This window comes from Rousettus aegyptiacus, unplaced genomic scaffold, assembly GCF_014176215.1.
Source record: "Rousettus aegyptiacus isolate mRouAeg1 unplaced genomic scaffold, mRouAeg1.p scaffold_m13_p_9, whole genome shotgun sequence".
NCBI classification, from domain to species: domain Eukaryota; kingdom Metazoa; phylum Chordata; class Mammalia; order Chiroptera; family Pteropodidae; genus Rousettus; species Rousettus aegyptiacus.
The window spans coordinates 83,991,677-84,005,628 of record NW_023416312.1 but is presented as its reverse complement, the minus strand read 5'-3'; the positions used below and the strand labels follow the sequence as shown (position 1 = coordinate 84,005,628).

The 13,952-nt window shown below is 35.8% G+C and overlaps 2 protein-coding genes across 2 annotated transcripts in view; one reads left to right on the top strand and one right to left on the bottom strand.

The window, feature by feature from the left end:
* The window catches only part of FRMD7 (FERM domain containing 7), a 59,749-nt gene that overhangs the window by 43,691 nt on the left and 2,106 nt on the right, over positions 1 to 13,952 (top strand). Inside the window, exons 7-11 of the mRNA XM_016136813.2 lie at positions 8,215 to 8,362; positions 10,027 to 10,122; positions 11,394 to 11,557; positions 12,833 to 12,901; positions 13,020 to 13,095. Coding sequence (XP_015992299.2) covers positions 8,215 to 8,362; positions 10,027 to 10,122; positions 11,394 to 11,557; positions 12,833 to 12,901; positions 13,020 to 13,095 — 553 coding nt within the window. The remainder of the gene's footprint in view (positions 1 to 8,214; positions 8,363 to 10,026; positions 10,123 to 11,393; positions 11,558 to 12,832; positions 12,902 to 13,019; positions 13,096 to 13,952) is intronic.
* The window catches only part of STK26 (serine/threonine kinase 26), a 79,820-nt gene continuing 74,504 nt past the window's right edge, over positions 8,637 to 13,952 (bottom strand). Inside the window, exon 13 of the transcript XR_004952836.1 lies at positions 8,637 to 8,983. The gene's annotated coding sequence lies outside the window, so the exon portion shown is untranslated. The remainder of the gene's footprint in view (positions 8,984 to 13,952) is intronic.

Sequence of the window (13,952 nt, the reverse complement as noted above, 5' to 3'; positions counted from 1 at the left end):
AGATTAATTCTTACTTTTTCGATGAAACTCCATACAGTTTTCCATAGTGAATGCACCAATTTGCAGTCCCACCAGGAGTGTATGAGGGTTCGTTTTTCTCAGCATCCTCTTCAACATATGTTATTACATGTCCTGTTGATTACAACTATTCTAACAGGTGTGAGATGGTATCCCATTGTGGTTTTGATTTGCATTTTCCTAATAGCTAGTCATGTTGAGCATCTTTTCATATATGTGTTGGCAATTTGTACGTCCTCTAGGAAGAAGTGTTGTATATTTTGAATATTAGGCCCTTATCAGAGGCATTGCTTGCAAATATATTTTCCCATTTTGATGTTTGTCACTTTACCTGGTAGATGGTTTCTTTTGCTGTGCAGAGCTTTTTAGTTTGATGTAGACCCATTCATTTATTTTAGCTTACATTTCCTTTGCTTCTGAGGTCAAATTCATAAAATCCTCTTTAAGTCCAAGGTCCTTGAGTTTAGTCCCTGCTTTTTTCTTTGCATTTTCTTGTTTTAGGTCTTATATTTAGGTCCTTAATCCATTTTGAGTTAATTTTTAAATGTGGTGATAGAGAACAGTCTAGTTTCATTCCTTTGCAGATGGTCTTCCAGTTTTGCCAGCACCATTTATTGAAGAGGCTTTCCTTTCTTGACTGTATGTTTTTGGCTTCTTTGACAAAAATTATTTGCCTATATAAATATGGGTTTACTTCTGGACTCTCAATTCTGTTCCACTGGTCCATGTGTCTGTTTTGCTGCCAATACCATGACGTTTTGATTACTGTAATTTTGAGGTATAATTTGAAGTTGGGTAGAGTGATGCCTCCAGCCTTATTCTTTGACAATTCGGGGTCTTTGGTGCTTCCATAAAAATATGACGATTTTTTGTTCTATTTCTTTTAAAAATGGCGATGAGGTTTTGATGGAGATTGCATTAAATCTGTACAATGCTTTAGGTAATATGGTCATTTTAACTATGTTGATTCTTCCAATCCAAGAACACAGAATATCTTACCATTCCTTCGTATCTTCTTCAATTTCTTTTAATAGAGTCTTATAGTTTTCATTATACAGGTCCTTCACTTGTTTCACTAAATTTATCCCTAGGCATTTTATTCTTTTGTTTGCAGTTGCAAAAGGAATTATTGTTTTTATTTTTTTTCTGACACTTCATTGTTAGAGTATAGGAATGCTATGGATTTTTGAACATTGATTTGTATCCAGAAATGTTACTATATTTGCTTATTGTTTCTAGTAGTGTTGTTGTGGAGTCTTTAGGGTTTTTTATATATAGAATCGTGTCATCTGCAAATAGTGACAGTTTGGCTTCTACATTTCCTACTTGGATGCCTTTTATATCTTTCTCTTGTTCGACTGCACTCACTAGGACCGCCATTGTTATATTGAATAACAGTGGCAGTAGTGGACAGCCTTGCCTTATTCCTGATATTAGAGGGAAGGTTTTTAGTGTTTCACCATTAAGTATAATCTTAGCTGAGGATTTCTCATAGGTAGCCTTGATTATGTTAATGTACTTCCCTTCTATACTGATTTCGTTAAGTGTTTTGATCATAAATGGGTGTTGTATCTTGTTGAAGGCTTTTTCTGCATCTATTGATATGATCATATGATTCTTATTTTTTAGTTTGTTTATGTGGTGTATCACATTAATCGATTTGCATATGTTGAACCATCCTTTGGCCCCTGGGATGAAGCCCACTTGATCATGGTGTATAATCTTTTTAATCTGTTGCTTTGTTTGGGTCAATACTGTTTTACTTAGGATGTTTGGATTTGTGTTCGTGAGAGATATTGGTCTGTAGTTTTCTTTTGTTGTTGTTGTTATTTTTATCATGTTTTGGTACCAGAGTAATATTAGCTTCATAAAATGAGTTGGGAAGTATTGCCTTCTCTCAATTTTTTAGAGGAGTTTGAGGAGAATAGGTATTAAATCTTTGAACGTGTGGTAGAATTCAATGGTGAAGCCATCTTGTTCTGGACTTTTACTTTATGGTAGCTTTTTGATGATTGTTTAAATTTCCATACTGCTAATCAGTCTATTTAGATTTTTCAGTTCTTCTTGATATAGTCTAGGAAGGTTGTATTTTTCTAAGTACTGGTCCATTTCTTCTAGGTTATTAAATTTGGTGTTATATACTTTTTCATGGTATTCTTGTATGATCCTTTGTATTTCTGTGATGTCTATTGTAATTTCCCCTCTTTCATCCCTGATTTTGTTTATTTGTGTCCTTTCTCTTTTTTCTTTAGTGAGTCTAATCAGGGGTTTGTCATTTTTATTAACCTTCTTGAAGAACTAGCTCTGTGTTGTATTTATTTTTTCTATTGTTTTATTTTCAATTTCATTTATTTCTGCCATAACTTTTTTTCTTTATTTCCTTCTGCTGACTTTAGTCTTTGTTCTTTCTTTTTTAATTCTTCCTTTTCTAGTTTTTTAAGTGAAGTGTTAGGCTGTTTATTTGGCCTTGTTCTTGTTCTTGGAGATAGGCCTATAAAGGTATGAGCTTTCCTCTTCATATTGCTTTTTCCATGTCTCAAAAGTTTTTATATGTTGTACTATCATTATCATTTGTTTCTATGTATCTCTTGATCTCTCTTTTTATTTCTTCTTTGATTCAGTTATTCCTCAGTAGCATGTTGTTTATTCCCATGTATTTATGGTTCTTCCTGATTTCTTTCTGCAGTCGATCTCCGGTTTCAAAGCATTATGATCAGAGAATATGGTTGGTATGATTTCAACCCTCTTATATTTGTTGAGGCTATCTCTATGTCCCAGTATGTGGTCAATCCTTGAGAATGTCCCATGTACACTAGAGAAGAATGTATAAATAGCTGTTTTGGGATGGAAAGCTCTGTAAATGCCAATCATGTCCAGTTAGTCTAATATGTTATTTAAAGATGTTATTTCCTTATTGATTTTCTGTTTAGATGATCTGTCCATATCTGACAGTGGGATATTTAGGTCCCCTACTATGATAGTGTTTTGGTCTGTTTCTCCCTTAAGTTCTCTTATTAATTGCTTTACATATTTTGGGTATCCCTGATTGGGAATATAGATATTAATAAGTGTTATATCTTCTTGGTGCATGATTCCCTTTATCATTATGAAGTATCCCTCAGTATCTTTCTTTACCTCTTCTATTTTGAAGTCTATTTCATTTGATATTAGTACCCCTACTCTCGCTTTTCCCTGAATGTCATTTGCTTAAAATATCATTTTCCACCCTGTAACTTGAGTCTGTATTTGTCTTTGGATCTGAGATGCATCTCCTGGAGGCAGTATATGTTTGAGTTTTGCTTTCTGCTCCATTCTGCAACTCTGTGCCTTTTTATTGGTGACTTCAGTTCATTTACATTTAAGGTGATTATTGAAATATGAGGTCTTCTTACAACTATTTTATCTTTTGCTTTCTGGTGGCTCAGTATTTCCATTGCTTTCTTGTGCTTGTGCTTGTGCTTGTGTTTTCTTTATTTTGGTTGGCTTTTGTGGGTTTTCTCTCTGGTCCTTCTAGTTTTATGTTATATACAACATTTCTTATTCTTTGGCATGTGTTTACCATTATGGATATGTAAAGGATAGTTATAGATATACAGTTATCCATTTTCTTCTCTACATGCCTTATGCCTGATCTTTATTCCCCTTTGGCAATTCGGATCTTTGAATCCCTCCCCTTTTCAGTTATTGTTATCTCAATTTCTTCCTATGTATGCTGTTCTTAGTAAGGATTGCACTCCTCTGCTTCTATTTGCCTGATAGTCACTTTACTACTAAGTATGTATTTTTTGTCATTTTGTTTTAGGTAAACTGACCCCTCTTATTATTTCCTGTAGTGCAGGCATTGTAGTGGAGAATTCTCTCAATATTCGTATGTCTGGAAAAGTCTTAATATCTCTTTCATATCTAAAGGAGAGCTTAGCTGGGTACATTTTCCTAGGCTGGTAGTTTCTCAATAGTTTAAATATTTGATTCTGTTTTTTTTTCTCTGACTTGTACGGTTTGTGCTAAGAAGTCTGAGGATAATCTAATGGGTTTACCTTTATACATTACTAGGTTTTTTTTCCTGCCTGGCTGTCTCAAGAGTTCTGTCTTTGTTATTGATTTTAGATAATTTTTATACAATGTGTCTTGGAGAAGGTCTTTTTGGCTTGAGATAATTGGGTGTTCTGTTGACTTCTTGAATTCCAAGCTCCAGTTCATTCCTTAGATTTAGGAAATTCTCGTTAACTATTTCTCTGAAAATACTTTCTAATCCCTATTCCTTTTTCTCGCCTTCAAGAATGCCCATTATTCTTGTGTCCTCTCCTGATGGTATCAGCTAGTTCTTGTATTTCTTTTCCATTGTTTTTCATTCTTCAGTTTCTGTCTTCTTCCTTCTGATTTATTTCTAGATTTCTGTCTTCGATATCACTGATCCTTTCCTCCATTTGGTCAACTCTATTTCCCAAGCTTGCTATTTCATTTTTCAACTCTTGCAGTGTGTTCTTCATCTCCAGAAGTTGTATTCTGTTCTTTTTGAGGATTTCAATTTCCTTGCTCTGTTCATTTAGCTGTTTTTTTTTCAATTCCTGAAATTGTTGATTTAATTTGTTTTGGATCTCATTGAGTTTTTTCAGAAATACCATCCCGAATTCTCTGTCATTTAAGTCGCATATTTCTATGTCTGTAAGCTTATTTTCTGGATATTTTTCTCTTTCTTTCACCTTGTCACTTTGGTAGTTCATGGTGTTTAATGACCTGTTCTGCCTGGGCATTAATGGAAGTATATTCTGCTATTTTTCCAGAAGTAAGATTTATTATATATAGGTCTCTCTTTAGCCTGTTGCAAAGAAGGTGCTTTTCTTTTGGTTTCTAGTAGGGGGCATCTAAGCCTCTTGGATCCTTGCTTTATATCAAGTCTTAATAACGCTTTTAAAATTTTCTTGTAGACATTTAATCTCTGTCAGTGTCAACGACAATCTCAGCAGTTTTTGATCAGATTCCCCTGGGGCTCTGTGGTGATTGGTCTCGGAGGGTATAGGGAGAGGGGCCCTCTGGTTTGGGGTTTGGGGGCTGCGGCTCAACCTCGGTTTTGCAACCACGACCAACAAAAATTACCTGTTGTTTCTCTGCATTCCTGTTCTGCTTCTCTGCTTTCTGCTGTAATGACTGGGTCCTGCAGCCACAGCTATCCCAGGCAGGAATGTTCAGAGAACTCACTGCATGTACTTGCTGCTTCTTCTCCCCTCCCCCTTTTCCTGCTGGGAGCTCTGATGGCTGCGAGAAGCAGCTTCTTTATTTCTCCCAGTCCACCACCTGACACCTGGGTTTCTGACCTGTGGTAGCTCTTGTGCACACATCCCATGTTCGGACATACTGGTGTGCAGTTTGGGTGTTTTTGTTGAGCTTTAGATGTTCAGCTTATTGTTATTTCAAGAAGAGAGATCTGGGGACATGTCTCACTCCACCATGTTTCCAAAGATTTTCTCTGTAGTATAATTTGATATTGGGCAGAGTGATGCCTCATTATTTTTCCTCAGGATGGCTTTGGCAATTCAGGGTCTTTTATGCTTCTATACAAATATGATTTTTGGTTCTATTTCTTTCAAAAATGCTGATGAGATTTTGATGGAGATTGCATTAAATCTGTATAATGCTTTAGGTAATATGATCATTTTAACTATGTTGATTCTTCCAATCTAAGAACACAGAATATCTTACCATTTCCTTGTATCTCTTCAATTTCTTTTAATAGAGTCTTATAGTTTTCATTATACAGGTCTTCACTTGTTTCACTAAATTTATCCCTAGGTATTTTATTCTTTTGATTGCAGTTGCAAAAGGAATTGTTGTTTTTATTTTTTTTCTGACACTTCATTTTTAGAGTATAGGAATGCTATGGATTTTTGAACATTGATTTTGTATCCAGAAACTTCACTGTATTTGCTTATTGTTTCTACTAGTGTTGTGGAGTCTCTAGGGTTTTCTATACAGAGAATCATGTCATCCACAAGTAGTGACAATTTGACTTCGTTTCCTATTTGGATGCCTTTTATATCTTTCTCCTGTCTGATTGCACTCACTAGGACTTCCAATATTATATTGAATAACAATGGCAATAATGGACAGCCTTGCAGTGTTCCTGATATTAGAGGGAAGGTTTTTAGTTGTTTATCATTCAATGTAATGTTTGCTGAGGTTTTGTCATATATGGCCTTTATTATCTTAAGGTACTTTCCTTCTATAGCAATTTTGTTAAGTGTTTTGACTAAATATGAATGCTGTATCTTGTTGAAGGCTTTTTCTGCAGCTATTGATGTAATATTATAATTCTTATTTTTTTTACTTTGTTTATGTGGTGTATCATATTAATCGTTTTGCATATGTTGAACCATCCCTGTGCCCCTGAGATGAAGCCCTGTTTATCGTGGTGTATAATTTTTAATATGTTGCTGTATTCAGTTCACTAGTATCTTATTTAGTATTTTTGCATCTGTGTTCCTTGGGAATATTGGTCTGCAGTTTTCCTTTTTCATGTGTTCTCTTTACCAGATTTTAGTATCAGGGTAATTTTGTCCTTATAAAATATTTTGGGAATTATTGCCTCCTCTTCGACTTTTTTTTGGCAGAGTTTGAGGAAATTATATATTAAATCTTCTTTGAATGTTTAGTAGAATTCACTGGTAAAGCCATCTTGTCCTGGACTTTTACTTTTTGGTAAGTTTTTGATGATTATTTCAACCTCTTTGTTGTATTTTTTTTTACCTTTTTTGTTTTCAAGTTTATTTATCTCAGTTCTACTTTAGATTATGTATTTCTCTCTGCTGACTTTAGGCTTCATTTATTCTTCCTTTTCTATTTTTTTAAGATTAAGCATTAAGTTATTTATTTGGGCTTGTTCTTTTTTTGGAGATAGGCCTGTAATGATATGAACTTTTCTCTTATGACCGCTTTTGTAGTGTCCCAAAAGTTTTGATATGGTGTACTATCATTATCATTTGTTTCTATGTATCTCTTGATCTCTATTTTTATTTCTCCTCTGACCTAGTTATATTCTTCAGTAGCATGTTGTTTAATCTCTATGTATTTGTGGTTATTGCTGATTTCTTTTTGCAGTTGATCTCTAGTTTAAAAGCATTATGATCAGAGAATATGGTTGGTATGATTTCAACCCTCTTATATTTGTTGAGGCTAGCTCTGTGTTCCTGTATGTGGTTGGTCCTTGAGAATGTTCCATGTGCCCTAGAGAAGAATATATCAGCAGTTGTTTTGGGATGGAAGGCCCTGTAAATGTCAATTATGTCCAGTTGGTCTAATGTGTTATTTACAGATGTTATTTCTTTATTGATTTTCTGTTTGGATGATCTGTCCATATCTGACAGTGGGGTATTTTAGGTTCCCTACAATGATACTGTTTTGGTTTGTTTCTCCCTTAAGTTCTGATAGTTATTGCTTTATATATTTCAGGGCTCCCTGATTGGAAGCATAGATATCAATAAGTGTTATGTCTTCTTGGTGCATGATTCCTTTATCATTATGAAGTGTCCCTCAGTATCTTTCTTTACCTTTTTTATTTTGAAGTCTATTTCTTCTGATATTAGTACCACTACTCCCACTTTTCTCTGAATGTCATTTGCTTGAAAAGTCACTCTCTACCCTTTCACTTTGAGTCTGTATTTGACTTTGGAACTGAGATGTGTCTCCTGTAGGCAGTATATGGTTGTTTTTTGTTTTGTGATCCAATCTGCAACTCTGTGCTTTTTTATTGGTGAGTTCAGTCCAGTTACATTTAGGGTGATTCTTGAAATTTAGGTCTCATATAGCCATTTTATCTTTTGTTTTCTTTTGGCTTGATGTTTCCATTGCTTCCTTGTTCTTGAGTTTTGTTTTTAATTTGGTTAGGTTTTGTGGGTTTTCTCTCTGGTTCTTCTTGTTTTATTTCATGTACTGCAGTTCTAAATCTTTGGCATCTGGTTACCATCATGAATATGTAAAGGATGGTTATGTACAGTTGTCCATTTTCTTCTGCTTATGCCTTATCTCTATTCCCTTTTGCAAATTTGGATCTTTGAACCCTTGGGGACAGACTCTTAAAAGCAACCCCTTAATTCAGAGAAGCTCAGGTCAAAGAAAACACTGAACTCCTCATTGAGCTCTCAGGGTGGAGCTGTCATTCTCGCTGTATTCATTAGGCTCATAAATTCTTTACCCTTGCAGTGGCAGAAGCCCAGCTGAATCTGACATTCTGCTACTGGACATAGCAAGAAAGCTGGATATGTATGGCATCAGGCCTCACCCTGCCAGTGATGGCGAAGGGATGCAGATCCACCTGGCGGTTGCTCACATGGGAGTGCTGGTTTTACGGGTAACAATTTTTTCCTTTAAATTCCTTCAGCTGTGGTTGTTATCTTGGCTCAAACTTGAGAGGATGTTGCCACAGTGATCCAGCCTCTCAGTCTTACCACCAATCAGAAAGGGAGATAATGCTCGGGAGTGCTTTAAGTCCTTTTGTCTCAATGTGCTTTGCTTCCATTTACAGTCTATAATTGACTGTTTTGATTCTAAGGAACTTACACATTTAGATCAGGCCAGCATGATGGAAAAAAGAAGTCAATAAGCTCTTTAAAACTTTTAGACCTTTAATAAAAATATGGATTTTGGTTTCCTAAAAGCTTAGGCTGTGACAGAGTACATTAATCCTGTTAAAATCCACCAGACACAATATGAAGGGTCCAAAATGTAGTGTTATCATTCAGTTACTTGTTACGTTGGAGGTACGCTATGCCAGCTGGTAGAGAATTAGTGCCCAAAGTTTCTAGCAATTGTTACCAGTTACTGGTTCATCCTTTACCCAGGATTTTGTTTTCCAGGTTATAAACCAACTCAGGGCTCTCTGGTCCTCCATCGTCATTAATCTTCAATCCAGGGAACTTGGTCAGCAGCTTTTTCTTTCAGCATTTTTTCAGTCTACTTGGTCTCTTCATATCTGTGAACATTCAATAGGTTTAGATCTAAGTTAAGATTCAAAAACTCTTGCATAACCTTCCAAATGAAAGGCAGACACTTAAGCAGGTTTGGGAATGAATCATTTATGAGAGAGGAAGGGGTTACCTCAGACTCATTGACCACTAAGACCAAATTAGAGCACTGAAGTAAGTCACTAAGTCAATCAGGTACAGACTCAGCTAAAAAGAATCTTGGCCATCTTATTTATTTGGCTGTAAAGTTTAGAGTATGAGAGCCACATTGATGGGCAAAAGATCCAATGGATAATAGTCATACCTGTTCACCCTGGAGAGAATTTTTACCCAGTCCACTCTAACCTCTGATTCTTGCTATTTCCTAATGCATGGGAACAGATGGGAAGAGTAGGGGAAAGAAGGCTATCATGTTAGTTGTGGTCTCTTTCAGTGTGAATACATCTGTGGACAGTTGAAAACACTATAGCTGGTCTATTTTGTCCTACCCAAATCCAGTCAAAGAATATTAAGCATTGAGTACCTCTGTGTATTCTTCATTGTATTAGTCTTTTTTTAAAACCACCTTTATTGAGATATAATTTTCATCCCACAAAATTCGTCTATTTCAACTATATAATTCAATGAATTTGAGTGTATTTACAGAGTTGGGCAGCAATCTATTCATTTTTCTATTATGATATTTATTGTACATCCACTCTGAGTCAGGGACTTGAGCTACAGGGATAAATAGGACTGATCTTGGCTTCATGCAACTTGCATTCTAATGAGGGAGATAGACAATTAAACGAGTAATTATAAACAAATGTGTTGTGCTTTCTGGTAGAAAAAGTATAGGGCGCTAAGGTAACACACGTGAAAAGGGCTGGTGTCCCACTTGGAGTGCCTTCTTTGGTTAGAGCTTTTACCTAGTATGACAGGATCAGTTTGTGTAAGAGATAGATAAAGGATAGTCTCGATCGTGACGCACATTTTCCAACAGGTTTGCATTGTCTTACAAACCAGCTTATACTGACATTTATCCTGAAATCTGTCATGTGTTTAATTGTAGGGAAATACAAAGATTAATACTTTCAGCTGGGCTAAAATCCGCAAGTTGAGCTTTAAGAGAAAGCATTTTCTCATCAAACTTCATGCCAATATCTTGGTAAGTAACTTTCTAATAAATTTTATTACTTTCTGTTCACTTGAGATTTCTTAGTTATTTCTGCAAATGGTTGGAATGTGAGTGGTAAAATCTCGTTGACCCTGAGAGGTAATGTACTTCATCCCTTATCTTTACATAAATAAACCAGAGCTTACAGAGTCATATTTTACTAAAGGCAAAACACCAAGAAATCTTATCATTAGTTCAGAATAAATAAATAAATAAATAGAAACATAGGTGGCTAGAATGAAAGACAAGTCTCCTTGGAAACCATTTTCAGAGATCTGATAAGTTAAATAGAATTGAGCAGATCTAGGACTATGGACACAGTCTTTCACTTTTGTCTGTTCCATTTTATCAAATATTTTTATCTTCTTTCCTTAAGCAAAAATAATTAAATATCTACTACATGCCAAACAATTGTGTACCTATTTTTTGCCAAAGCAGAATGTGGAATCATAAGAAACAATTATTGGTCAATGCTGCATTGTACAAGATAAGACAAAGGTGTTAGAAAAGATGTTCTTTTATAACTATCAAGGAAGTGAAAATGTGTATCAACTAATTTTTTGACCTACAGAAGCTCGAATCCCAGGGCTGCATATGGGAACCTGGAAAGGAATAAAAGAAGGGAGGGCAACAGAATTGGTTGGCAGGGCTGCTGAAAACAGCATACATGGGAAAATGGGTATATATAGTGAGTCAGGGGAATGGGGAAATCTTGACTTTATGTGTTGAAAGCTAAGCACCCCCAGAACAGATAAAAACATGCAAAATGAGCAATACAGGGCATCATAGAACAAGGCAGCATAGAGAGGAAGTGTTTCCAGTTGATATATTATATTAATGTACATGTCATCGTCCTGTAAAACCTGTCATCTGTAAGGAAATCTCCTCCCTCTCCTTTCCTGTCAGTTGTTTATAACTTCTTGTCACTTTGAAAGGGTGCCCTTTGATGTTCATCTTAAGCTAATATACAACTTCACAAAAATGTTTGTGGCCAAGAAGAGGGGCATTAAAACTTTTTTTGAGGTGAGGGTGTGTGCAAGGTTATATTTGCTTCTCAGTGAGGGCTCTGTTTTTGAGAAGCGGCCCTCTGTTTCTTGAAGGTTGCCAATCATTTGGTTTCAATAGGTGTGAAGCCTATAGGGAACCAAGTGTAAAATCAGGTGTTGCATGGTCACCCGGACCAATAGTTTGATAGGTTTTAGGATTTGAAAGTCTTTGATATTCTTGAAGGATGTTTTGTTGATGGACATTGGTTTATACAGGTGCTCTGCAAGGACACGTTGGAGTTCACCATGGCCAGCCGAGATGCCTGCAAGGCTTTCTGGAAGACTTGTGTGGAGTACCATGCTTTCTTCAGACTCTCTGAAGAGCCCAAATCAAAGCCTAAAACCCTACTCTGTAGCAAAGGTTCCAGTTTCCGCTATAGGTAACTAAATACTGCATATAGGCGATCTACGCATACAATTTTTTTCAATAACATGGAAGGGAGGAGAAGCTTGAATTCTAAAAGCAATAAAAGATCCATTTTAATCACTTAAAGAATGATACCTTTTGCTCATTCTGTATGTGACAAATTATATCAACATTTTTTAAATGCGAGGCAAGGGGAGGGGAACACCCTACTTAAAGGGTTCTATCAGAATCTCTGCCAGATTGAGGGGACATTTGCAGTTTGAAAAAAAAATGTATTCAATTAACTTGTTGTTTTCTTCATATGCAACTTACATACAAGCCATGGAAAAGAAAGCTCGACAACATCTTTTCATCCTTTCGGTGGTGGTTAGGCAAAAGATAATGTGAGGAAGAACCAGAGGGACCAAGGGGTTAAAAAGTTTGAGCAATATTGCAGTAGAGGCTTCTTACTACAGGTAACACCTTGGAGAAATGGAAGTGAGGTCTAAATAAGATCTTATTTTTACATGAAGAGATCATCCAAGGAATTCTTTGCTAAGATAAAAATATTCTAATTAAATGCTTTCCATAAGGAATTTTTCAAATAGTGGAATATTGTTCCAGTAAAAACTGAGTTTAAAAACATACATATTTTTGATGGAATCTTTCCAAAATGTATTCTATAATTCCCTGCCTTCTTAAACAGATGATACTTAATAACCTCAGTAATTCTAAATATCACTTCCGAAGGAAGCTGTAGTACAGTGATGGCCTCAGGCTGGGAAAGGCATGTCAGAGCCTGCACCTTAGTGATAAATGGTCCAGACATTTTAGGTTTTATTATACTTGTGATTTTTTTTGTGGGGGTGCTCTTTACTCCCAGCAGTCAGCTGGCTTTCTTTGCTAGTGTATGTCCGACTAGAACAACCCTCTTCTACTGTTTAGATACCTGTTTTTCTTCCATCATATATTGGTAAACCAGATATGTAGCCTCATTAGAAATTGTGTAAAAATTTGGAGGTAAGGAAAATGCCTATGAAGTATATTAGTTTTCAAGGCCAGAATTGTTAACTGCTATATAGTGCTGTTCAGAGGCTTTTAAAAAATTTCTGGGTTCTGAATAGTTGAGGTTGCTCTATGCCTGATGTTTGGGTAAGTGAGTATTAACATTAATATGATGGTCAAAGAGTCATGATATATATCATTCATCCAGACTCTGGATTTCAACAATAAGTGAGACTATTGGGATTTGGTAGCTTGCTGGCTTATGGCTAGCATTAATAAAATGTTTATCTTGTTCTTATAATAGTGGAAGAACCCAAAGGCAACTTTTGGAATATGGAGAAAAAGGGAAGCTGAAGAGCTTACCATTTGAAAGGTACATGGTTTCTTTCTCTCTCTTTCTCGTATTGGTTTTGAGTTGAATTTAGAGATTTATATGTATCCTGGATTCACATAAGGACCATTTCAATTCTTTCTCCATTTGGGAATTTCAGGAAGCATTACGCATCTCAATACCATGAACGACAGTGCAGGTCCTCACCAGACCTCCTCTCTGATGTGTCCAAACAAGTACGTTTCTGAAATACCTTTTTTATTAGATAAGTGTAATGCATAATTTTAAATTCTTTTGAAGTTTAAATGCTTTTTATTGATTGTGCCGTAATCTCCCAGTGTGTAAAAAGATTACTATGTTTGAACAGGTTAGTCTCCTGGGGTGTTTGGTTAGCTCAGTCTTTCCAGCCAATAGACCATTTAGTATACTACCACTAGTGTATACCTTATAAATTGGAAGGATCTGGCACATCTTTAAATTGCAACCTGTAATTTTAACATTGCAAAATGCAGGGTCAAATGAATTTCTATAGATTTGTATTTTTAAAAGTAAAAGCTCTGCTTTTAACCAATAAAAATCTTAAGGCTTAAAGGAAACTATAAGGTGCTAGTTAAGGTTTTAAAGTACTTTTGCTATGTAATTTTGTAACTTAATTTAAGAACAAAGTGCTATTCTCCTGGAACTGTGAGATGATGGCTTCATTTGAGTTTTATAGTATGGACCATGTTAATTGTTTTTCTCTTGCTCTCACTAAAAACATTAATTATGGGGCTCATAAATTCTCATGTCTTCATTCCAGTCACAGGCAGCTTTTATCTGAAAGCATTCACAAAGGTGTAATAGTAGAAGGTATCATCTAATATATGTCCCTCTCATGCCATTCATAGCCCTCCTCCTTACCATTTTATATAAAATAGGGAGAAGACTGGAGGAGGGAGGTTAGGAGACTTGCCTAAGGTCCCACAGCAGGTCAAAGGCAGAGCCAGGACCAGAAGTCAGAACTCCTGGCTCATTGATATAGTTAGTAAACTATACTGCTTGAGTTACAATGCTAACTGAACTACATAGAGAATTTGGAGCCCAGAAGTGGGAT